Here is a 24950-nt window from a genome sequence, read left to right as displayed (position 1 = left end):
TCATTAGGCAATACAGTCATTAGAAAAATCAGAAAATACTACCATCTAAACCTGGAATCAGAAATACAATCAACCAAAGCATCCCTCACATGAAAAGCACTTAAACTGTAGGATTCTATTGTAGAACTGCATGTCTTGTCCTTTAACTTAGATCAACTTTTCAAAAAAACAAAAAATACTTCTTTTGCTTTTTAAACTACCTCAAACATATTTTCTGTTAAATATAGAACAAATATGTCCAAACCCCATCAATTTCCTATAGAGCCCAGGACAATTTCTATAATAAGAATAACTTAGTGCCATTCAGCAAAATATTCGGGTCTTTCCAGAGAAAATGACTTTTACAGGGAAAATAATCTTCCCAAAAGTATTGGTAGATGACAGTTGCAATAAACTAGACATCAGCGTACAATGAGGTGGGCTCAGTGGGGGGAAAGCAATTTCTCATATTAAATCAAATACTTGATGGAAGCTAACAGGAAGCTTAAGAGGCACAACAGGGAGAAAGATTATTTCACAGCAGCAGCTGGATTCTCTGAAGCCCAGTAGGAGGGAGCAAACTGTTTCAGAGAAAAGCACAGGGGAGTTTAAGGAATGAGCTCCTTAGGGAATGGTCTCCTTATATACAGAAGCATTTAAAAAACCACCGAGAGTATTTGGGTCCATAATGTCATCAACTGGAGTAGGACTATGGTGCTTCAGAAACCTAAAAAGGACAAACCTTAAGGAACAGAAGCAGCATATGCCATTATTGAACATGTTTCCTAATTATTCTTCTAAAATTTACCATTCCTATTTTTTTTAATGCCTCTGCCAATTCTCTGTCAAGTTTCATGGAAACAAGAAGCATGGCATAAATAAAGTGTAAGTGTTTCGGGTTTGTCCCTAAGGAGTGGGGAGGAGGAGGTTCCCAGCAAAGGAACAGCACGGCTTTTAAAAAGAGATTAGCACAACACCTTTCCAAGTGGTTTGCATTTCCCAGCACCCAGTGAGATGTGTCTGCCAAACTCTCTGTTTTATCTCTCTGGGCAGGTAAATTGCCACAAGACAAAAGCGTAACACACATCTCTCCTCCCAAGAGGCTAAAAAAGGTAACCATTCCCCTGCAGAAGAAAAGCACTGCTGCAAAGCTTTCTTCTGTTTCTTGCAAGTAGCAGACCTGATTGCAAGAAAAATATTAGAACTCAACCCATCTGGAATCATGTATTTTTGTCTCCTGAGACAAATATTAATTTTTTCTTCTCCTAACAGAGAAAAGCCTGCCTCTGCTGAAGTAATACCAGTCAGGACCAACAAAGACTACATTTACAGAATTATGATTCACAGGGACATTTAAAACCCCTGTATTTGCAGTTTACAGAATTGGGAAGGCATCATGAGAGAAGTTACACAGTCTGCATTTCAAACTGCCTTTTTATAATCATAAACACAAGAAACTTCCTTTCTAAATGGAAGATCAAAATCCTCCTGAAATCCTAAACTCAATATTCAGCTGTAGAACTTAGAGAGAAGTTTTGTTCAAGCAGCAACAACACAAAATTCAGATGTAGGCATATATTAAACATAATCACTTACTGGAGGACCTGGAGGTCCTGGTGGCCCGGGTGGTCCTCTTTTTCCTGGATCTCCCTTAAAAAAGGGTAAAATAATTTATTTGATAGTAATAATGACAACAGTAGTCATATATTTAGACCACACAACAACAGTAAGAACTTGAGTGGATACAGAATGACAGACTAGGTAGCCAATTAAAACATTAACCCACAACATGGCTCCCATAATAGAACAGGAAATTATTTTTTTTTAGTAGCACAGCAACCATGTTGTGAAATAGGAACCAGAAAAATACCAATACATTTTCACCTGCTTTAGAAAGCTGAAACATCTGACCACAAGATCATCTATGCACTCCTCCTCTATAACTGCTATTAAGTTAGGAATGAAAATAATCCTAGTAACTGGCAACAGTGCCCAAAGAAGAGAGAGTGGAAAACCCACTTTTTCAGAGCCCAAGATAAAGTTAGAATTTTTTCCTGTTTGTGAAATTTCGATGCTGAGTGCTCTCATAAGTAAAGACAATTTGGAACTTCAGCAAATTATTTTTTTCTGTATGTTTTTAATTAAAATAGATCTAGTAATTGGGCAGAGATCACCTTTTAACTTAATATTGTCACTTCAAAATTATTTTTTATATTTTATTACATCAGAAATTCAATTAATAAGATGAATATAGAAAAATCATTCATTAATTCTCACAAGGCATGAGCTATAGAGCCGTTCTTTCCCATGCAATGCATAATTACATTGTGGGACTCATTATTACGACATATTATGGAGGCTTGGGATGTAAATGGAGTCAGAGACCAACCACATTAATGGAGGATAAGCTCACATGCAGCTTTTGAAAAGGCATCACAGATGCAATTTTTGATTCAGGCAGTCTCTCAACTACCAACTAATTGCCAGAATGTGTGACAGTACAACAGAAAAATGCCATTTTACAAATAGCCTCTACACATCCCTAGGCATCCATCCTTGCCCCTCCTACAGACAAGCCAGTGAGTTAAACGGATCATCTTCTGAAACAAATTGGCAGTTTTTAATATTCTTTTTAGATTCATTTATATAATTGCACTAAAAGGTAGGCTTTATTAAACAAAATTTTAATGCTATTTCAGATTTCAAGTAGAAAAATACCAATTGGCTTCAACTTCCATTTCAGTAAAGTGTGGAGTCATAATATGTCAGTGTGGTGAAACTGAGTGCACAGTTCAGCAGTAAGGTCAATAGATGGAGTCACACTTAAAATGAGACCAAGAAGAAATACTGAGTTGCCATGTTCACTGATACACAAATGAAAACTAGTCGTTAAGTAGTTAAGGTTCTGGCAGGTCTGCTTTTTGATTTCAGCTTTCCTTAAGTAAGAGAAGTAGAGTATGGGACACTCCATGAAACATTTAATGCTAATCTAGCAGTGGCCCTGACTTCATGCTATTCATTGTTCTTATCTCTGATGCACTTCAAACAATCCTACCAGTGATCACTGCCGAGGAAAAAACTGTTTGAAAATGCTGTGATAGCCCAACTAGTATTTAGAAGGACCAGTAATTGTTCATTTTTTCTGCAAGTACCATCTAGCAATTGAATAAACCTACATTTTCAACAAACACAGTAGTACTTACAGGTGGACCAGCACGACCTACTTCCCCAGGAAGCCCTGCTGCACCAGCTGGACCCTACAACAACCAAGGCAAATAGTATTTTTATACCATATAATACCTATGTAACAACCATCCAAGGACTGAGAACATGTAATTCTCACAAACAACAAACTATGCCTTCAATATTCTTTCCCCATATACGACAGACCTACACAACCTCAGTGGCAGCTGAAGAAAACATACATAATAGACACAGAACATAAGGATTAAAGCAGTACCTTTTTTCATTGAACTTTTCATTTTCATTTTTCATTTTAATAAGAGTATAATACCTTCACTGAATATTTAAACAGATGCATTGAACAGTTTATTTATGAATTGCAAAATTAATACTTACAGGCGGTCCAAGAAGCCCCTTGCCCTGCAACATATGAAAAAAAGGTCAGCAATATAGGGAGAGTTCCAAACCTAGTTAGGCTGTTTTCCAGGAACAGAGTATTTGGGATAAAAAAGGTGTGAAAACCCCCTCATTTGATTCTGTAAAATCAATCTGAAAACTTGTATAACTAGTGTTAAAATTAATTTTACTATTAGGTAATTGGTATCAGTAGAGAAAATTAAATTACTGACTAAGTTGCCTTGCAGTATCATTACATATACTTACCAACACATATAGTTCCACAAAGGAATTAAGACATTAAAGGCTTTGTGTTTAGTTAATTATCAAGTACCATGATAAACATATCTATGCTATAATAATTTCCTTCTAAAGGTACATCTGAATTTACAATAAAGGATAACTTTTTCCCCCCACTGCGTCCCTGAGCCTAAATCCATTAAACTTATGGGTTTTGGTAATCAGGAAGAACACCAAACTTCTGCTGTTTACATTTTCCATCAGTATTGCTCTGAATCATTTTAACAAGAAGTGTCCAAATCACAAATATGTTTCTGCCTGTTTGGATGATACACTCACTCTAAGAAAATAGACCCCTCAGTCTTGCACTATTAAAGCAAATGGAAAATTTTATGGACAACAGCATAGGTGATATTGTTTCATACATATATAGGATATAAAAACCCAAATATAATTAAATACTCAGGAGATTTGATGTAATAAGGCACCTGGACTGAATGTGAGTTAAAAAGCCACAGAATATCAATCTAGGATTGTATTTGTAAGGCTGTTTAGAAAAGTCGGTAAAACACACAGAAAATGTCAAGTATTCATCAGAATAATTCAATTTTAACCATTTAATACACAGGAGAAAGTAAGCTTGCATAAGCTACATAATTCCTTTGCTATTGATTCACATTTCCATGCTGCAATTCACCATATTAGATGCATCTATATTTGACTATACAAATCAAACTTTCACTGCATCACATAATATTATAATATTATAATGTTATAGTATCACCTGCCTCTGAAAGAAGGAAACCACCTGCTTGCAGGTTCTCACTGGATAACCCCATCCTAACACACACCCCCTAACAGTGGCAGGGAAGGTCCACAATACCAAAAGAAGTAGCTACAGCTACTGTGTCCAGCCCACACAGTGGCCCAGGAGAAGGCTGTCCCCTCCTCTGCTCACTCCACTGCATTTCTTCACCTTAATTAAGACTGCAAATTAGACTCTCCCACTGCAATCAATGCCTCTCCCTCACACAGCTACTCCACTCTTCTGGCCATGAACTTCCTACAAGCAGACCAAGTTGCAAAGCTGAGAGCTCCAAGGCAATCCAATCCAATCATCAAGAACATACACAGAGCAGTTCCTGTCCCCACCAGCTGCCCACGTTCCTGCCTCTGTCTGTGTCCTCAAGGGAAAGCCTTTTCCCACAGCCTGGGCTTGCAATCTTACATCCCCAGGTGCTTGCTGCCTGCTCTGGAGGTGCTCATCTCCTCCACAGAGCACATGGAGTGCACAGGCCAGGGCAGCAATCCAGGGTCTGTAATCACCTGCCTCAGAGACACCCACCCTGTAGATCTGGTAAGTATCCCTGCCGTCCACCACCACGAGTCCAGTATTTGTATGTGTATCCTGTGCTGGACGCTGTGTTTTAGTAGACCTTGAAATATTTCCAAATTCTCTATCACTAAATACATGCAATCCTCCCCATATGTCAGGTGTGTAGACCACTAGCAATATATTGGCTCATAAAAAAGTTAGAGGGAATTAAAAGAGAGAATGGACTGAAGGGTGCAGTACATGGACTTAATGTAGCCACCCCAGGTCCGTCTATCAGGGCCAGGTCAGAGAAATCAGCATATTAAATTACTCGAATAAAAAAATTACTTGAATTAATCCCAAGAATGCTCTGAAATTTTTAAGCCTGTCATTTGAAAGATTATCCACTGAAGAGATGAGACAAAGAGAATAAATTAAAACAAAATGATCAAGCAGGGAAAAAAAATACAAAAAACAAGGGGAAACAAGATGATAACTGAAGATTGCCAGGGTACATTCTAGGGAAGTAAAGGTGAAGAAGCAGAGAAGCAAATGCTGTATATAAAAGTTTATGTCCTTAATACTCATTCTTGAAGACACCCAGAAGTCCTAACTTGGCTGAAAAATGCCACTGGAGGAGCATGCAAAACACTGGTAATAATTTAAAACTAGTTAGTGTGGTATCCAAGGCTTCTGATTTTCTCTTTTCACTCAGTATTTTAAAACCTTAAGCAAGAGGTTTTGTGAGAAATGAAGCCTTTGGATAACTATCCAGGGACTGCTTCACTTGTAAAAAGCCACTGATAATATTCAAAGCAGTGCATAATTACACCTAAGCACTCAGTTACTCATGTAGCTAGTATGCAGATTCATAATTGTGCTCACTATGTTTCTAGTAAATGAGGTTTCATGGATCAAACCAAAGAACTGCAAAGGTTAAACAGCCCCATTACTTCATATTTGTAGTAAGAGACTTTTCTCCAAAAGTCTCTGAATCTGAAAATTAGAACCATGACACTCCAGCACTACCAGTTCTACTTGGTTTTGTCTTTTTCTTTCTGTTTTTATAGTAGGTTTTTTTGTTGGGTTTTTCAGGGTGTTTTTTGTTTGTTTTGGTGGGGGGGTTTTGGGGTTTTGTTGTTGTTGTTGGTTTGATTTTTCATTTTTGTGTGTTTTGTTAGTAGGTATAATCTCACTGAAGGTCAGATGACCAGTGCTGGCTGTTTTGAGAATCTTCCCGTAGCTGGAGAACTTCCTCAGTAGCATACAGCCATTCATCAGAGGGGAAATTGCATTTATACAGACTTTCCTAAGAGATTTATTTTGAGCATTAACCTCTTCATATGGATTCAGCATGTATGGGTTAACAACTACAGAGCTACAAAATCAATCACTACACTTCTTCCTAACGTGTCAGGAAGATGACTAAGTATATCCATCATTTCTCTTCTTTTAAATGAATTGGAATTCTCATTTCCTCATTATAAATATTCCTGCAGATTCACCTGAAAATACAAGCTTCAATTGCTTATTAAGCAGAGGAAGAAAGGCAATCCCTACTGAGGTTCAGTGAAGCGTTATCACCTTAAGACTGAAAGTCTCAGGACAAACAAAATCACTGAGCTTTGAACAGTGGTCCAAAATCTTATCAGATTTATTGCTTTTGCAGTCTCAAAATATGGTGACAAAAGTCCTGCTGCTCTGAAAAGAATCAGCATTCTACTTTGACAAGTTGGTCCAGTTTCCTGCTTTTTCAACATAACATCTCTACCTCTAAATTGATATTAACCCTCTTTATAAATTTTTTATACTCCCACTTTTCTGGAGGGTCTTAAATTATTTATTCTTGCAATATTTTGATACTGGTGATCTAAAATCACGTATGTTTTCCCCAACTCAGCTTTTATTTCAGTTGACAGGCTAAAATACCACAGTACTCAGCTTTTATTTCAGTTGACAGGCTAAAATACCACAGTACTTTAAAGAAGTGTTTCAGTAATTCAGTTTTATTTCCCCATTTTTCCTATCACAGAATCACGGAATGGCTTGGTTTGGAAGGGAGTTTAAAGATTACCTAGTTCCAATTGCCATGAGCAGGGACACCTTCCACTAGACCAGGTTGCTCAGAGCCCCATCCAAGTTGGCCTTGCACACTTCCAGGGATGGGGCACCCACAGCTTCTCTGGGCAACCTGTTCCAATGCCTCTCCACCCTCATGGCAAAGAATTTCTTCCTAACGTCTAAACCTCCTCTCTTTCAGTTTGAAGCCATTTTCCCATGTCCTGCCACCATATTCCCTTGTAAAAAGTCCCTCTCCAGCTGTCTTGTAGGGTTCCTTCAGGTACTGGAAGGCTGCAATTAGGTCACCCCTAAGCCGTGTCTTTTACAGGCTGAACAATCCCAATTTTCTAAGCCTTTCCTCATAGGATAGGTGCTCCCTTCCTCTAATCATTTTTTCCCATATCATCTGAGTAAACTTACCTGGCAGAGTTTAACTATCTCTTCTTTGCAGCTAGGTATTATAAAATGTGTTGCATACAACCCAGAAATTATTTCCCTGTCTAGTTGTCAGCAAAAAAACAAAACAACAACAACAAAAAAAACCCCGAACAAACAAAAAAAATCAACCCAACAACAAAACCAAACAAAAAAACCTCAAGCCTCAAACTGAAAAATGCAGGGGTTTCAGTCTACCTAGAACCTTCCTCAGTTCTGCCACTTTCTGTGACTAAATTTAGCTAACATATTGAGCCCACAGATCAGCCAGCCTTTACAAGAGTATTACCTATTTTCCAGATTTTCAGGTAAGAATCAGCATCCATAAAAATTAAAGTGTCCACAAACTGATTCATCTTGAGTTTGAACATGTCTATAATGTAACACCTTCAAGAATAACTTTATCATTTTCTCTCTGGCCAAATATCAAAATAATTGTTTAATATAAATTTAACGAGCGTTAATAGGACCAGCTCAAAAATACAAATACACAAGGAGTGTTATGCTGGAATACAATACCTCTTATATTTAATTTATATAATTTCTCCAAATTGAATCTTATTTTTAATTAGATTTTAATTATATTCATTCTTATTATAATTTATTCTAGTCATCTTGTTCCACTGCTCATCTACCTTGAGGTTTTTTCCTAAACTAAATTTCTACATGCCAACCATCATTCACTTCTTCAACCTGCAAAACTCCTAAAATTCACAATTATTTTCAACCCCTAAAAATGGATGTTAAATCCATCTGCATGCCAATTGGAACAGTTTTCACACAGAACAGTACAAGGAGTCTGACAGAATTTACACTTCAGTGATGCCATTTAAACACATGGCAAGAAGATGAAAACAGGAATAACTGTAGGCTACTACATGCAAATGAAACATGGGCTTTCTCATCTCCATCTCATTTTTACAAAGATGGAAAAGAACAGTACAAGTAAAAAACTTGGGACCACATCACACATGCTCCTTTCTTTTCTACAGCATACAAACCAAACACAATATATTTCAGTAATATTCACACACTTAGATACAAAGACAAAAAGGTTCCTTAAAGTACTACTGTCATAACTTATGAGTTCTTTGAAACCTCAGAAATAGTTTTGGGCTTTTCTTCACTCCATTTAGTGGTAAGAAACCTTCATATTAATGCTTTTGGTGTAAAAATCCTCGTCATATACTAAATGCATTACTTACTGGCAGTCCACGAGCACCTGGCAGTCCTGGCTCCCCCTTTAAAAGATAAAAAGTGAGTTTTTAAGAGGCATTAGCACCATGTTTTGTGAGCAATATACAGGAAGATGTTCTCTCCCCTTTCGGAGGGTATCATTCAGTGGATATAGTATTATTCACTTGTTATGCTTCAAGCAAGCATTATTCACTTGCTATGCTTCATAATGCTACGCTGGTTTCAGTAAGACTTGATAGAGAGGAAATACTTTCTCAGCATTAAAACTATACAGCCTCAGGCCTTTTATTCCCCTAGCCCCAAAATTTCAAGCATGCTTGTTACTCTGACTTCTGATTTGTATATAATTTGGTTGACTGATGATGAAGTCAGGTTTGCCAGTTCTGGTTCCCACTGCATATTATGATGACACAATTGTAATACAAGATGGAAAGGGCCTCACCATTACTGAAGATGCTCAGCCTTAATGTCAACAGTGTAAAGCCAGCCACCATTCCTTACTGCTGGCTATGGGAATGGCTGGTATTGTGTCAAAAGGGCCAAGTACACGTGTTCCATAGATACTTTAAGATTCAAAGAAAGGCTTCAGCATCTTATTAGTCGCATACAGACAAACAAAAATGTTGCTTTAAAAAAAAAATCCATCATTTCATGCATTATTTTGTTCCTACCTTCTGTCCTTTTGGTCCTGGGGCTCCACGTGAGCCATCAGGTCCTGTGAATCCCTTTGGAAGTAAGGTATACAATGTTAACGCAAGGATTATGTGTTTTCTTTTGTCACAACAGAAAAAAAATCCAAAACATAGAAGAACGAAGCTATTAAATGAAATTAGTAACTGCAGAACCCTTGCAATCCAAATATTTATTTATATGTACAGATAGAACTGCACAAGGTCAAAGTATCTAGCTTCTGGCAACAAACATCAGTGTGTGTGATATGTATCTTCAAAATTATTCAGTTATATGACAATTAAATTAAATGTCATCTCACATGATCTTATTTCCTCTTAATGGGAGATTGATGAATTTATTTAATGGCTCAGGTTAAAAACAAAAACTGTCAGTGTTGTCCATTTCAAATAAAAGTTTCATTGACAACAACGTAAGGGAAAAAACCAACAAATCTGCCAGGCTGGATTTAAATTTACCCTTTGAACTTGTCTATCTGGCTAAAATAAAAATGAACCATGATATTATAAGCAAGAATACATTTGGAGTTCTTGCTTTGCCTTTTGTTTCCAAATTTATAGTCAGCTTATATGATTTAGAAATTTCCACATACCCAAAAAAGCTTTTCTTTTACATTTATCTAATACTTTTCCTTTTTTAGCACACTTCCACTTTTTTTGGTACTCTTCCAGCAATTCAGTGTTCATACAATTGTTCAGACAATTTGATTTTGAAAGCTTACATGATCATTACAAGCAATTACTGTACAGTACCTTTTCACAGTCTATTAAACCTGACACTGAAATAATTTTTGAAATAAAATGAGATTTAAAAAGTCATAATTGCCTCACCAATTAAACACTGAAGGTATTATAAATTAAAACCCCAATTAAAAGTTGAATGCACAGAGGAAGTACAATAAGGTCTCACATTTTTTTCTTTAAATGAAAATAAAAAAGGTTCACTATTGCAGAAGACTGTACTCTAGTATTATATTTTCATTCATCCACTAACATGAGGGAATATATAAGTGTGAACAAATAGAAAAAGCTGAGCTGAGTTTAGTGTGTTCTGTTTCACCTGATTGTGTTCCCATGAATTTTGGCAAAGAAAATAAAACTATGCCATAAGTGAAAATTGTAAGAGGCAATGATTTTGAAAGATCTGCTTATGGGGTTTTGACATATACAAATGGGTTGTGGGCTTGTATGTGTGACATCTATGAGTGACATCTCATACCACCACTTTTCAGGAAAAGTGAAGTGGTATGAGATGTCACTCACAAAGCCCATTTCCTCTTAAAGATATAAAATTGGAACAGTTTAATTAAAGACTGTTCCAGCTCTGTGTCCACTAATCTCTTTTCAAAAGGAAATTTAACATTAACCTCTAACAGCATTGCAACCTTAAATAGATACTAGGCTTTTTCATTTATATAATTTGCAATACTCTCTAATACACTGGTTTATGGTACATTATCTTTATTTTTTATATTTTAAATTTTTAAAATTTTAAAAGCTTATGTAAATTAAACAGGTAAGCTTGCCTACCTCCTGGCATAACATCTAAGTACTAATGCAACAACCTTGCTTCATAGCAAGAAATGCTTTCTAACAGCGCTCTCGAGAGAAATATGAAGAGTTTCCCAAAAATGTTTCAAGACATTTTTATTGTCACAAATTTATTCCACAGGTACGACCTAACAGGCCATCAACACTAGATGATGTTGAAATTTTTATATTCTCTATTATTTTCCACAGGACGGGAAGATGCATCAGTAGACTGTCCTCATGCCCTTGCTGTCCTGAGACTAGAGGTGGCTGCCAGAGGCTGCAGCACAATTCCTCCCTGAGACCACTGTCCAGCACCCTCTCCAGGGCCAGGTGGCAGCACTGACAGCCCCTGTGCTTTATTTATTTATTCTTGGGGGAGGGGAAGAAAGGAAAAAAAGGAAAAAAATAAAAACATTAAGTAAATTCTAGAAAATCAAGTGTACTCACATCAGCTCCCGGCTCTCCAGGCAACCCAGGGGATCCTGGTTTGCCTGCATCCCCATCTGGACCCTTCAGGATTTAAACAGACAGTTAAGCATGTTTCACAGAGGGAAGTAGAAACAAAACTCAAAAGTTTCTTCTCTCATAGAAGCAAATGTGAGTAGCTGAAATCACTTACCGGTGGGCCTGGGGGGCCATTCGGGCCTCTCTCCCCCTACCAAGATATGAAAAGGAAGGTATTAGTCAGAACTACAGCAACCTTTGTGGTCCTTCTTGAAAATCACTGATTTACAGATTATCAGAAATAATCCTGAACTGACTCTTAATGTAGAAAACAAATATTAAATCCACATCATTGCCATTACAGACTAACAGAAAGCATCACAGAAACTTCTGACAGGAATCAAGAGAACATACATAGGAGATCCTATCAGGAATAACACCACAAATCCTTATCATGATTTAGTATGAGTGATTCTATGTAATCCCTTTTGAGATTGGATTTATTAAACCCCTACACCCCATTTATAACAGATAATCACAACATATGATGCTGATTACATAAAATAAATAATCCTGAGTTTTTCATATCAAAGATAATCTGAAAAGCTGCTCTCTCCCCTCACTCCAGCCCACTACAGAGTACAAGACCCATCAATTCCTACATGTATCTGGACTGTGGCAGTCCTCGGGATGAAAGGCAGACACACAACGCAGATACACCTCAAGGCATTTCCTATATCCTAGGCAGGGCATGGGAAACACTTACATCAATGCCATCAATACCGGGAACTCCTGGTGGCCCTGGTGGACCTGGGGGGCCTGGTGGACCAGGGGGACCTCTCTGACAAGGAGTGAAAAAAAAGGAGCAATTAGAGCCTTGCAAGCCACTGAGCCAGTCTGGGGAGACCAGCACAGCTAGAGGCTATGGGTTAGTCAGGAGGTCACAGCTGTGACAAGGAGCTGCATTCTCCCTCCATGCATATCACCAGCCCTGTATCATATTTTGACTGTCCCTATGGGGGAGCACTGTCCTTGCCAAGGGAATAGAGAAGGTGTTAAATACCCCTCCCTGGACCCAGCCACCCTCCTGTGCCCACAATGCTGGCAGGGCCAGGGCCAGGGCAAGGCGAGGGCACTCCACTGCCCACCCAGCAGGGTCTGAATGCCACATGGCAATGACAGGGTGGGAGAAATAAAAGTGATCTTTGCGAATCAAACACCGAAACTAACTACACTACTCTAACTACTCATTCAGCCAACACAAAGGAGATAGTCTTCCTGAGAGTTCATACTAGCAACGAACACTTAAAACAACCCTTTCCCTGCTTCACTGACAGGCTCAGCAGTCTCCCCTGGCTGCTCAGGATTACATTAACATCTACAGAGGCACTTTCTTAAAGCGCCAGGCTCCCGAGGGGAGGCAGCAGGCGCCGCCAGCCGGAGGAAACTCAGGGAAAGGCTGTCGCAGATCTCCGTGCCTATAATGGGGGGCTCTGTTCTCCTTGGAGTGAGCTCTGCCCGCGGCCCACAATGGGGCTCTGTGAGCAGGAAGCTGCCCCGGGCCCTGAGCTTGATCCCTTGCTCGCCACAGCACTGCTGCTCTGGACACCTTTCGTCCACACACCAGAAATAATCCATCCAGCGGAAGGCGTATGTGGAGCTGAAGCCCCGCCGGTGTCACCTGCCCTGTGCTCCCCAGGTCGGCACACACACGGTGCCACCGCCCTGCGCTCAGCTCGCCTGTGCAGCGGCACCCGCAGCTACTGAGGGGCACCCGGCCCGAACAGCCTCCGGCGGGCCGGCAACAGGGCACGGCAGAGCAGCCTTCGGTCCCTCTGCTCCGGCACCCCGAGCATCGTCCGCTCCCTCGCACTCACCTCGATTCCCGTCTGGGTTATCTGCGAGGGAGGAAAAACAAAAACCAGAGCCAAAGTCAGAACAAACTTACTTGAGCCAGGCCGAGGCAAAGCGCCTGCAGGAAAAGCCCCAGGGGCAGGAGGCGCGGGGCCATGGATGGAGGGAGCAGCCCGCGGCTGCCGGGGCGGGCGGGCGAAAGGTGAGCGCGGCCGGAGCCCCTCCCGGCTGCGGCCCGGCCTCGGGCAGGGTCGCGGGGATTGGAGGAAGGCTGGCGGCCGGGCAGGCGAGGACGGAGTGCCGGCAGCGCCTTAACCCTTTGCCCTGCGGCTGTTGTACGGTCGGACACCGACCCCGCCGTGCCCGGGGTCTCCCGCCGCCAGGCTCCCGGTGCGGCGGCGATGCGGGCAGGCGGCGGAGACAGCCCCTGTGCCTGCGAGACACAACGCCCACAGGGGGCCCAGCCCTGCGGCCCGCCGGGGGAGAGGCAGAAAGCAAGTCACCGAAGGGTTAAAATGAGGCAGCGGCTGCTGCTGCTCGGGGGGGTTGGATTTCTAAAAGCACCGAACAGGCAGGTATGGTAAGAAAGAGCATCTCCGGCCAGGAAGGGGGAGAAAAAACGAGAGTCCCGTGGGTTGCAGCCGCGGACAGGGCAGAGCAGGACAGGGCAGGGCAGGGCAGGGCAGGGCAGGACGGGGCAGGACAGGTCTCTCACCCGGGTCTGCAGCTCGCCGCAGCCTTCGCGCTGGGGTCGCAGGGGGTCGCAGTGAATCACCATCCACTGGATCTCGAACTGGCAGAGGAGATAAAGATCATGTTAATTCGGGTCAGGGGGTCACGCTGGCCGACGGCGGAAGAGGAGGAATACTGGCACACTATGGAGATGGTTAAATGCTAGTTATTGAATGTCAATAGCAACAGGTGGAGCAGTGCTTCGCCCTGCATTCCCCCACTCCTAACTATGGAGGTCTTTTAAAGAGAGGATGTAAACCAGCCGAGGGATTTTAAGAGAGAGGTTCATCAGGTGTCATTTTCTGCATAATCTGTATAAGCACGGGCATTTTTCCTTATGGTTACTTTATTAGATACACAAAAATTTTTTCTCTAAGTGGGTAGTTGTGCTCATGCAGAACGGTAGATCTGAGGATGGAAATATGGTCCAAGTGTGAGAAATTCAAAACGCAAGTTCATATACACACTGGTGACAGACTGCAACTGAGTACTTCCGTGAAATTTCACATCTCTTTCAAACTTTAGTATTTGGTTCTGGAAAACAGCGCAGGATTAAGGTAAACCTCTTCTCAGAAGCTGCCACCAAAACTCGCTTGATGTGCTATATAGGTCAAAAAACAAACCAGCTGCTGAAAGTTACCAAATCACTTGAAGATAGAGCTTCAGAAGTATATCCATTGATATATAATGCATCACGTGGAGTTTCAAATACCAAAAGCATATTAAATTGTGCATATTTATTGTGTCTCAGTTTTAAAGTCTTGTATTGTTTTCACTTCACATCTCATATAGTATCAGCCTGGCTTATGAACCACTGAGTAGTTTATCCAGAGATTTTTCAGTTTGATGATAACATTCAGAGGCTTCTATTCCTTTCTTTTTATTATGGATGGCTGAGGAGTTGGGGGGAAAGAAAGTTTTGGTGTGGTTTTTTTCTTGTTATATCATAAATCAGAGTCTTTTCCATACCAGGGTTCTATTTTTTTCCTGAGAATCTGAAAATAGGTGTGTCCAGAGTGTTTCAGTTCTCATTTCTTTGCCTCCCTAAGTCTTTCTTCCTGTTCCATGAGCTAAAGTAGCTCCCCACTATCACTCTCGCAACATAATGTCTTGGTGCTTCCTGGCTGCCTTCTGTGGGATTGTGCTCTTCAGTCCCAACCCATACCTGATACAGGCAGCAGACCTACCACCGTCCTCACATTGACTTAGTTGCTTACTGACTTCTAGGACTAGTAAGTGCTTTGAGTCTGAAGTCCTTTAAAATCTCTGCAACATGCCACATCCAAAAGCTGATAAGTTGCTGCTTTTGCTTGGGTTTTTTTGGCTTTCAACTTCCTCACTTCAGTGCTGTCACTCCTGAAATCCTCTTTATCGCATCTCTACTGTTCTGTTTGCTTTATAGTCATCACAGTTTCCAAAGTGCTGAGAACAGAGCTCAACAGAAGCAGTACCCTAGTTTCTGTTACCTGTTATCTGACACCATCATCTGTGAGTGAATTCTCTCCCTCCTTTATCCACTTCTCATTTTCAAACCTTCCTCAGTTCATAATAGCAGCCAGTTGAGTACCATGATATACATATAAAAGACTAATACTAATTTAATACTACAAGGCAGCCATACAATAGCAACAGCCAAAACAGAGTAAGTTGTCAACGTTATTCTCACTAAATCCAAAACACAGCACTGTACCAGCTACTGAGAAGAAAGTTAACTCTATCTGTCTTGAGGCTATATAAAACAAAAGCTGATATGAAACCTTTGTGACTTTATAAAAATGAAAAGCAAAACTCTTCTGGCAGCAAGGTAGTAAAAGATGTGACTGGCTTCCCATTGATTTAGGAGAGGTGAGAGAGGGGCAAATATGTTCTCACCTTGCTGTCAGGGTATCTTTTCCCTTTCCAGTATTTCACAATGATCTTGTTGATTATGTTAAGCTGATTTAAAGGATGCCACTATTTTGAAGATGTCTCGTGTAGATGTTCTATTGATATCAATACACAGTGCTATTTAGGATTAAGTACAGGCACAAAGTTCTCAGAAGTGAACCTCAGATAATTTAGGGGTAATCATAAAGCAAAGTTATTAAAATGTGGCCTTTTAAGCCTATAGGTGTTATGCTATTTTTGGCTGGGATGGAGTTAATTTTCTTCACAATATCTGGTTTTGGATTTGTGCTGGGAGCAGGGTTGATAGCACAGGGATGATTTCATTATTTCTGAGCAGTGCTTGGACAGACACAAGGCCTTTTCTGCTCCTCACCCCACCCCACCACCAAGGTTGGGCTGGGGATGCACAAAGACTCAAGAGAGGACACAGCCAGGCCAGGTGACCCCAACTGACCAAAGGGATATCCCAGACCATATGGCATCATGCTCAGAATATAAAGCTGGGAGAAGAAGGAAAGGCCAGTGGGGAGTTCTAACTGATGTTGTTTGTCTTCCCAAGTCACTATTAATTGTGGTGAAGCCCTGATTTCCTGGAGATGGCTGAACACCTGCCTACCACTGGGAAGCAGTGTTTTGCTTTTTTTGTGTGCATGGTGTTAGCTTTACCTATGAAATTGTCTTTATCTCAATCCACAAGTTTCCTTACTTTTACTCTTTCAATTGTCATCCCACCATGGGGCAGAGTGAGCAAGTGGCTGTGTGGGGCTTAGTTGCTGTTAAACTACAACAGATGTTTAAGACCCATAGTTCAATATTCCTGACACATTTTTTACAGATTTCCTAAAGGATTTGTTTCATCTTAATTTCTTAGCACAGATGCAACTTACTGTGTCTCTCTGTTCACTGTTTTGTTCTCTTAATTTCTGCAGAAATTCCTGCAAATGCCCACAGCTTCAAACATCTTGACACCAACCACATAACTCAGTTGTCCTATTAGTGCTTTAGGTGAGAGAGGTGAAAGTTAAGTGAGATGCAAATGAGACCTAAACACGTAGGGTAGTATTTTTGGTATAAAATCAGTCACAGGGATGCATTTAGCAGTACCATAGGCTTTAAGAAAAACTGTGACCCTCAGAGCACAGTTGTAGGTCTCTTCTGGGAGAACTGACTCCCTGTATCCCACTGGGCTATGTTGGCTTGGTGATGATTCAAGAATTGCTCATCCCTCCCAGGGAAGTGCAAATCAGCTAAGCAATTTTTCATGTGGAGATTTTCTACAATGTTTTGTCAAGGATATCTATGTTTCTTCTAAGAGAGGTCTGCTATCAACTGTACATTTGCTAAGTGACCAAGAATAAGCTACATATATTTAAATCTCATTCTAGAGCTATTTGAAACATGTTTTATCCATTTTTCTACATGTCTATAATAGGTTTTTTGAGCTTCATTTTCCTTGCACCTTGTTTCAAAGCCTTTGAACAGCACAGCCATTTCTGGTGTTATTTGACTTTCCATAGCAAGGGTTCAGCCTTCTGAATGTGAGATTTCACAGGGTGAAAAAAAACCAAGATGTGACTTTTTGCAGTACACAGACACAATCTGTTCTATGGTGTAAATTAATCCCTGTTAAGCAAATATTGACAAGCAAGCTACAAGTCATGTAGCTTGCCTGAGCTAGTTAGCAGCACTAAATGTCAATTAAATAATGACCAAGAGTTGCTTCTAGCAAAGTGTTTAGTGTCTATTGTGAGAAAACCATGGTAATGCCTCTGAAATCACAGGAGCTAAGGCAATTATATAATCCTGTAATATCAGGTTGAACCACTACCATTGTCATTTTGGGCTCCACAGCACAGGCCATGCAGTTCAATCTAGGGAGTCCTAAGTGAGTTCTGTCTAAAATAAAGTATATTATTAGACATCCAATCTCAGTTTAAGAATATAATGTCCAGCTTACTTTCTGTCTTCCCTGACAATCTGTTCCAGTGCTTCATTATTATTTTGTCAATAAGTGTTTATCATACTCATGTTTGAAGGCCTACTTCATGGGAAGATCTTACTTTTTTCATAAAATACACTTCATATGACTGAATCTTCCAGTAACATGCTAAATTTACAAAGATTTTGCATGACAAATGGTGAACTGTAAAAATTCTTTAATTCCATTTTGTTCTTTCATCCTTAAAGGAGGCTGCCCTGCAGTTAATGTAGCTCTGCACCGGTGCCTAATGATGTACAGCCTTAAACATGGGCAAGACAGAACTTAATGCCAGACACTTTTCCCTACCAGATGCCTGAAAAGCCCTGGGTGATCAATGTTCCTCATTTGTATACTTTGCTGAAAAGAGCAAGTCCCTGCAAAACACAGTTTGCTCTAGCACTGTGTAGCAGGTGCTATAAAATTATTGCATTAAAACCTGCAGCTTTCTCAACATTTAATCTAAGTATCTTCCCAAAGAGGAAAACAATATTGGCATAGAATTTTTTCATCCTAGTAACATGCATAGAATATGCGTAACGTGTTTTCATCATCTCAGCTATCCATTCATCTGTCAGTATCCCTCAGAGCAATTAGCAAGATACATAAGCTAAGATACACATGCTAAATTTTAATATGCTAATTTGTCACATTATCAGCTCCAGCTGATTATTTTTGAATGACATTTTCAAAGACTAACTCTTGTTTTCGACAGAATTAGTGTAGTTTTTCAGCTATTGAAATTTTCTAATCCACATCTATTAGTACATGCAAGGTAGACCCCTTCAGACACATGGGGTAGTTTTCTCCAGGATTCACAAGTAAAACTGGTTTCAATCCAGTGCAATACAGTAACTAAACATACAGAGGTTATGAAACATGCGATGTTTCTTTTGTAGCAATATTTTCCCTTTCAAGTTTACACAACACTGGTTAACCTGTGTCCACAGTTTTTTGCAAAGAGTGTGAGATATAGTTTAAAATTATGCCTCACTTCACTCTTTTATTTCAAAATTGTTGTAACAATTCTGAATGTCTGGATGTCTACGAATTTTCATTATTGAAACTTAGACTTAACCTGGTTCATGTCCTAATTTACAAGGTATAAATACAAATGTGCAAAATTTAAAAAGCACAGCTAGTACTTACCTGCCAATAAGTTGTTATTTTCTGCCATTTATGCTTTCACAAATAATTTAAACATGCACTCCACCAAACAAAACCCCACATTTAATGTAAAAAATTTCTTGCAGAAATAAAAGATTTTGAAACTTACCGGAACTGAAATTTGAGGATTATTTTTAAGTTTTCCAAGCACAGCAAAGCCATCAGTGTTGATTTTCCCTTTTGGTTTTATGTTTAAGGATTCTATTTTAATACAGTCAATAAAAAGTGTGACACTGTTTGCTTCCACGATTATCATAAGCTTGTGCCATTGGGAGTCAAACAAAAAAGGCAAATGCAAAAATGATGCTGTATGGTGTCTTCCATCAGCTCCTTTATAGGAAAACTCAACACTTTTAATTTGACCATTGAGATTCACTCCAACTTGTTCTTTTCCTGAAGAATCCTGAATCTGCCAAATAGTCCAGTATTTCTGAAGTGTGGCTCCAGTCATCCGAAAAGTGGTTAGAAAGGAATATTCATCAGGCAATCCATTGGAATATATGGCACTGTGTAGGATTAAAACACAGTACGTTTGTTGTATATTTGCTCTGAAAACCTCCACATATCACCACAGAGTAATGATAAACCATTACTCAGTGGAACCATATTTCAGCCATTCTTGTATCAATGCTTTTCTCCAAACTGAGTCCTAAAACAAGGTGTTATTAACAGCAAAATGAATTGGTTCAGAAATGTCGGTTTTTCCAATGTTTTACAATTTTTATGAAAACCCTTTCTAAGAGTAATGGATGGAGCAACAACAAAATCCTAGTTCAGATTTAGAAAGTATATCCTACAATTTTCCTATTTCCCACTATTAGTCTGATAAAATCAGTCAACATTGCATGCCTTTCTAATTGACTGGAGAGATAGTGCAGATCTGATTTAGTTTTGAAGGCATAAGAATGTCTTTTGTGAATGCATTTTCTTGTTCAGCCTGCCAATAACCCTTTTGTTAAGGTATTGCTGTCACTTCAGCAGAAATCATTCAACAAATCACTCACTGACAAATATATGCATGATGAGAACCCATACTGGAAGTGCATTATGTCCTGTGACATTCAATGACAAGACTACAAGTAGCAGGGGATAGATTTGCCACATATAAAGCATCTCGTATTTTTACAATTCCTATAAGGTGAGATTTGGAAACAGAGGTAGCACTGCCTGTGTCACTGCAAAAGAGTAATACCATTTTTTATCTCAAATATATCACTGAATCCAGTAAAATATTTAGGAAATGGGTCTTTCTGTATTTTTCAGTTCACGAAACTCTCGTGTCATGTCCAGCTGACATCAATACATTATTTGCCATCTACCCACATTTAAGTTTGAATTAATTTCTTAAGCATGAAGATATGTAGAGCTATTTTGTTCCAGCTTTCATTTGAATAACTTCTCAAACAAGTAGACATTTTGAACAAAGATGATTTTTGAGTGGCAGATCAATCCTATCCCAGCAGCTATTTAGACAGTATTAGTGAATCTCTGGATTTAGGCTATGGTGGGGAGAAAAAGCAGAATAATGGAATAAATTAGCTCTTAGTCTGTATGCATGATGGCTACTGATTTAGAAAGAGAGTACTTCCAGAAGCAATCTCCCTAGTTTGTAGTATTCCAAGCTGTAGTGCAGCTATGTTCCAGCAGGCAGCGGCACAGCCTCAGCAGATTTCAGTGAGGACAGGGCAAGCCTGGCAGCGGCAGCAGCAGCTTCACCTTAGGAATAAAGTACCTGCACTGCTGGTGTTTCTCCTTTTCCCCTCGAGTTTTTACATACCCCTGGGAGCTCATGTGTAAGGAAGGAGAATGTTTAGCTGAAAAATTAGCTCATTATACAAGGTGTGGAACTATACAAAGTTGGAAGAGGGAGTTCCTTGAGAGTATCTTTAATCTGTCTGTTCTTTGCTCTGAATTGTGTCACTTTTGACTGAGGATGAAGTAGTCTGCCCCAGCTGGTTTTGTTGGATAGGATTTTATCTAACTCGTTGTGTTCTGTTATCATTTATTTTCAGTTTGTATCTAGCCATCTCAAATGTCAATGTCAATGTGTGGATATTGTACCTTGCCTTCTGTTGTGAGCACTTTGCAGTGTTTACTGTCTCCTATCCCTCCTTGTCTTAGGTTTCTTGCCTACACAACAAGCTTGTACATTCTTTTCTGCTCCAGAAAGATACTTCCTCTCCCTAACCAGACATATCTTCACTCCTACTAAGCTTCTGATCCACTTCAGAGCATCTTTTATGACCCTTTGTGGCCTTCCTTTATAATATCTCTTTTAAAAGTATTTCAATCTCTTCTACTGCTAAAATCTTAGTTCAGGTGGGTCATTTATCCCTTCAGTTGCTGAATCCCATTTGTTCTTGCACAAGAGCTGGTTTTTCTACTACCACACTGAAGGTGGTATTGTTAGGTAATCTTTAAATAGCCCCGTGGGACATTCAACATTCTCTGTTAAGTTCAGTGATTCCAGGGGATCTAATACACTGAGCCTAAAAGAAGCAGTACTAATTCCAGATCCTCTGTGAAGAGGTTTTCAGACTTTCTCTGCACTGCTAACTTTTGCTGTCATGGCAGTACTGGTTAAACTATTGTACACGTTCTCATCCCATCTCAGTTGACACAACTACACTGTCAAAAAAACCAAAACAACAAAAGAAACAAAAAAACCCTACTATGTACACATACTTTTTGATTAGAAGATTGTTCCAGATTGGCAAATCAATCCTTTGCATCATATTGTGCTATAGAGTTAGTACTTTTCAAGATATTATTTGGGTTCTCTTTCTTTTTTCAGACATTAAAATAAGAAAGAAATATGTTCACTTTTTCAAGAGATATACAAAGAGAAATATTGTAAAAGCTTATGACATTGTTAAGAGAAAACTAAAATATAAGAAATGTATGTCAAACACTAAAGATAAAATCTAGTGCAGAAACAAGGATAAGTATTTACATTTTTAAAAAATATTAATAACAAATCAGAAGAACTGCTGCCTTTAGAGTAAAGGCTCAGTATCAGTAACATGACTCAACACAGTGGAGCATGACCCATCACTACAAAGGTACTCTACAGGGGAGTGTTCCTGTGTAAGATTTATACATAGAGCTCGACAAGTAAAGCAAAGACAGATGCTCATCTCAGTTACTCCAACAGTAATGATCCTTTAGTGGTTTCAGTGCATTTCAGAACTTTCAGTGCATTTCAGTTCTTTCCAAAGCCTGTAATCCTTATATAGGCAAAACCCTTCCAAAATCAGCAAGTTAAAATGCTAAATATTTGGAAACCATGGCAAATTTAGCATGATATTTAAATAAACAATTGTAGATAAGTTATTCCTCCATCTCACTGCCAAGTGAAGAGTGATGGACTCTGTAACCTTATTGAACATCTGATAGCTGTATAAGTGCTCAAAATATTTCTGTAAATTATTTTTAACATAGTTGTTTCCAGTTCCACTGATTTATGGAAGGGAATCAGACCATTATAAATTTAGATTCAGGTAAATGAGCAAAGAAATAATTAATGTGGAAGAATATTTCAAGACAAAAACCCAGATTTATTACTGAGTCTTTTCTTATCCACTTAAAATTGTTAGGGATATAAGCCACCAGAGCTTTTTATTTAATTTGGTTTTTAAAGTTAATTTTGTTAGAAAGAATTCCAGTCCTGCTTTCATCGTGTACTCATACTGCTATTAACTGCTTTAACTGTTTTATGAGTACAAGGTTAGGTCAATTTTTTTAACAGATATTTAAATATTTGCCTAAATTTTTTAAGTATAGAAGGGTAGGAAGTTTGAAATGTTTGTAGTTCATCTAGGGAGACTTTTGAAACACTACTGTTTCTTTTAATCTTTTTCATAAATACCTGAAGCTCTTACTGATCACATAGCTTGAATACTTACCAGGAAGACTTCTTTGAGATTTCAAAGCTAAGTCTTACCCAGGCTTCAATACAACCAAGATAAGTCATCTGGCTATGGTGAGGAAAGCCCTGACCCATCCTCCTGACCTCAGGATTAATTCAAGAGCAGAAGAGTATGTTAAAAGGTTAACTATGTACCTATTAAAATTCTACAGAGTAACTGCTTATTTTATTAAGTTTATTAAATTTGTTTCTTTGGGTTAAATTCTTAGTTGAGCTCCATTGCTCACCGAGTTAACTTATTCCTTGCTAAATTAAGATTTTAGAAAAATTAGCACAATGCACTGGAGGCAGCTGTGGAAGTTGCTGTGGCCATTCTCATGATTCTCATGATAACACAGGGCTCTTTTGCTCAGTCTGGAGACACTCATGTCTGCACCTCCTGAAGCTGCCTAGAATCACAGCTGACCTGGCAGGCACTATCTGGCAGCAATTGAACAAGCAATAACAATAAAACTTAGCTCAGCTCTTTTAAAAGCATCTGTCCTAAGTCATTAACCAGAAGCCATTTGTTAGGAGTCATTACCTTCAGCTGATCTTTATTCTTCAAGAACTTCCAGTTCTGAGCTAATTAATTCTCTTATGACCTAATTAGCTTCTTAGATGCATTTTGTCTTTTCTATTTCGGTGTCATCATCAATATCTATGTAGGGTAGTTTACTCACAACGTAAAAGGAAAAGCATCTGAAGAACTTTGGTGGCTGAATGCAGAAAAGCCAGGCCTTCAAGGATATGCTCTTAAGGAGCATTAATTCACAGAGAAGCATTGTTCCCAGAGGAAAAAAAAGCCAGAAAATCAGCCTTTGAAATTCTCAGGATGTTCCAAGTTTACTGATAAAACTTTATTAACTTCCTCTTTATTTTGTGTGTGTGTTCTATAAAGTCAAAGGTTTAAGAGTCTGTCCAATGCACAAAGATAACTAGACCTTTTAACACGTATTAAAAAATGTATCATGAACATATTTCTTTGGGCTTATATACTTTTTAAAGTTTTCTTTTAAAAATAAAGACAATTATTTTCCAAATAATTCTTTACTTACTATCTGGTGGGCACCTACCACATGTACATAGATTAAATTGAAAAATGATGAGTTTCACCATGTGTAGAGAAAATAGCCATGTGTCATGACAGTTCCACACAAACTTATTCCCCACCATTATTACGCAGAGAACACTGTATTGATCCTTCAGCAGATTTTACACTAGAAGAAGCACTGGCCAATGGGAATTTAATTCGATGATGGGAGAAGCTAAGCTATGACTTGTATGCAATCATTTCTGGTCATCCTGGGATATACTGGGCAAGCATGCTGAGCAGCAAAAAGACCAAGCTACAATTCAGCAGCAATTTAAGGAAGCTCTGTGAGTTTTCCAAGGCACAAGCTATTGCTCCAGCAAAGACTGGATCAATATGCTGAGCCATGCACATCAAATTGAGCTCTCATTTCCATACCACATAGGCACTGTAAAATGGGCTCCTCTGCCTTAGTGCAATCATCACGTTAGACTGAAAATTTATTTGCCTGTTGCCAAGGTGTTTGATGAGGGTCCCTCCGCAATGCTCCTATGGTACATGGGCTATATCAGGAAAGCCGTGCTGGCCATTTTTGCCAAATTCGCCCTATGTTTTCCTCCCCCGCTCTCGATGTAGCAGGAGCACACAGCCCCGGAGGCAGGGGCCGGAGGGTGATCCCTGAGTGTGAGTCTCGGCCACAGCAGCTTCAGCACCGCGGGCGCGGACAGCTCCGGGAGCTCCCCAGGGCGGGCCGGGCTCCTCTGCCCGCCCTCCTCTTCCCTCCCCATCCCTCCTCTCCCTCCTCTTCCCTCCCCATCCCTCCTCTCCCTCCTCTTCCCTCCCCATCCCTCCCACCGAGAGGGCCGCGCTGTAAAATCACTGGAGCAGAGCAGCGAGCTCGGGCTCGGTGGCGGAGGAGC

General features: G+C 39.6%; 1 protein-coding gene across 1 annotated transcript in view; it reads right to left on the bottom strand.

Moving 5' to 3' along the window:
* The window catches only part of COL9A1 (collagen type IX alpha 1 chain), a 64023-nt gene that overhangs the window by 35660 nt on the left and 3413 nt on the right, over positions 1-24950 (bottom strand). The window contains exons 5-15 of the mRNA XM_085056555.1: positions 19200-19596; positions 14042-14119; positions 13350-13370; positions 12239-12313; positions 11648-11683; positions 11476-11538; positions 9478-9531; positions 8815-8850; positions 3559-3582; positions 3183-3236; positions 1576-1629 (exon numbers count right to left, since the gene is read on the bottom strand). Coding sequence (XP_084912681.1) covers positions 1576-1629; positions 3183-3236; positions 3559-3582; positions 8815-8850; positions 9478-9531; positions 11476-11538; positions 11648-11683; positions 12239-12313; positions 13350-13370; positions 14042-14119; positions 19200-19596 — 892 coding nt within the window. The remainder of the gene's footprint in view (positions 1-1575; positions 1630-3182; positions 3237-3558; positions 3583-8814; positions 8851-9477; positions 9532-11475; positions 11539-11647; positions 11684-12238; positions 12314-13349; positions 13371-14041; positions 14120-19199; positions 19597-24950) is intronic.

Source organism: Lichenostomus cassidix, chromosome 3 (assembly GCF_008360975.1).
Source record: "Lichenostomus cassidix isolate B80296 chromosome 3, HeHo_3.0, whole genome shotgun sequence".
In the NCBI taxonomy this organism is placed as follows: Eukaryota; Metazoa; Chordata; class Aves; order Passeriformes; family Meliphagidae; genus Lichenostomus; species Lichenostomus cassidix.
The sequence above is the reverse complement of the archived record's forward strand: the minus strand, read 5'-3'. Positions and strand labels throughout refer to the sequence as shown.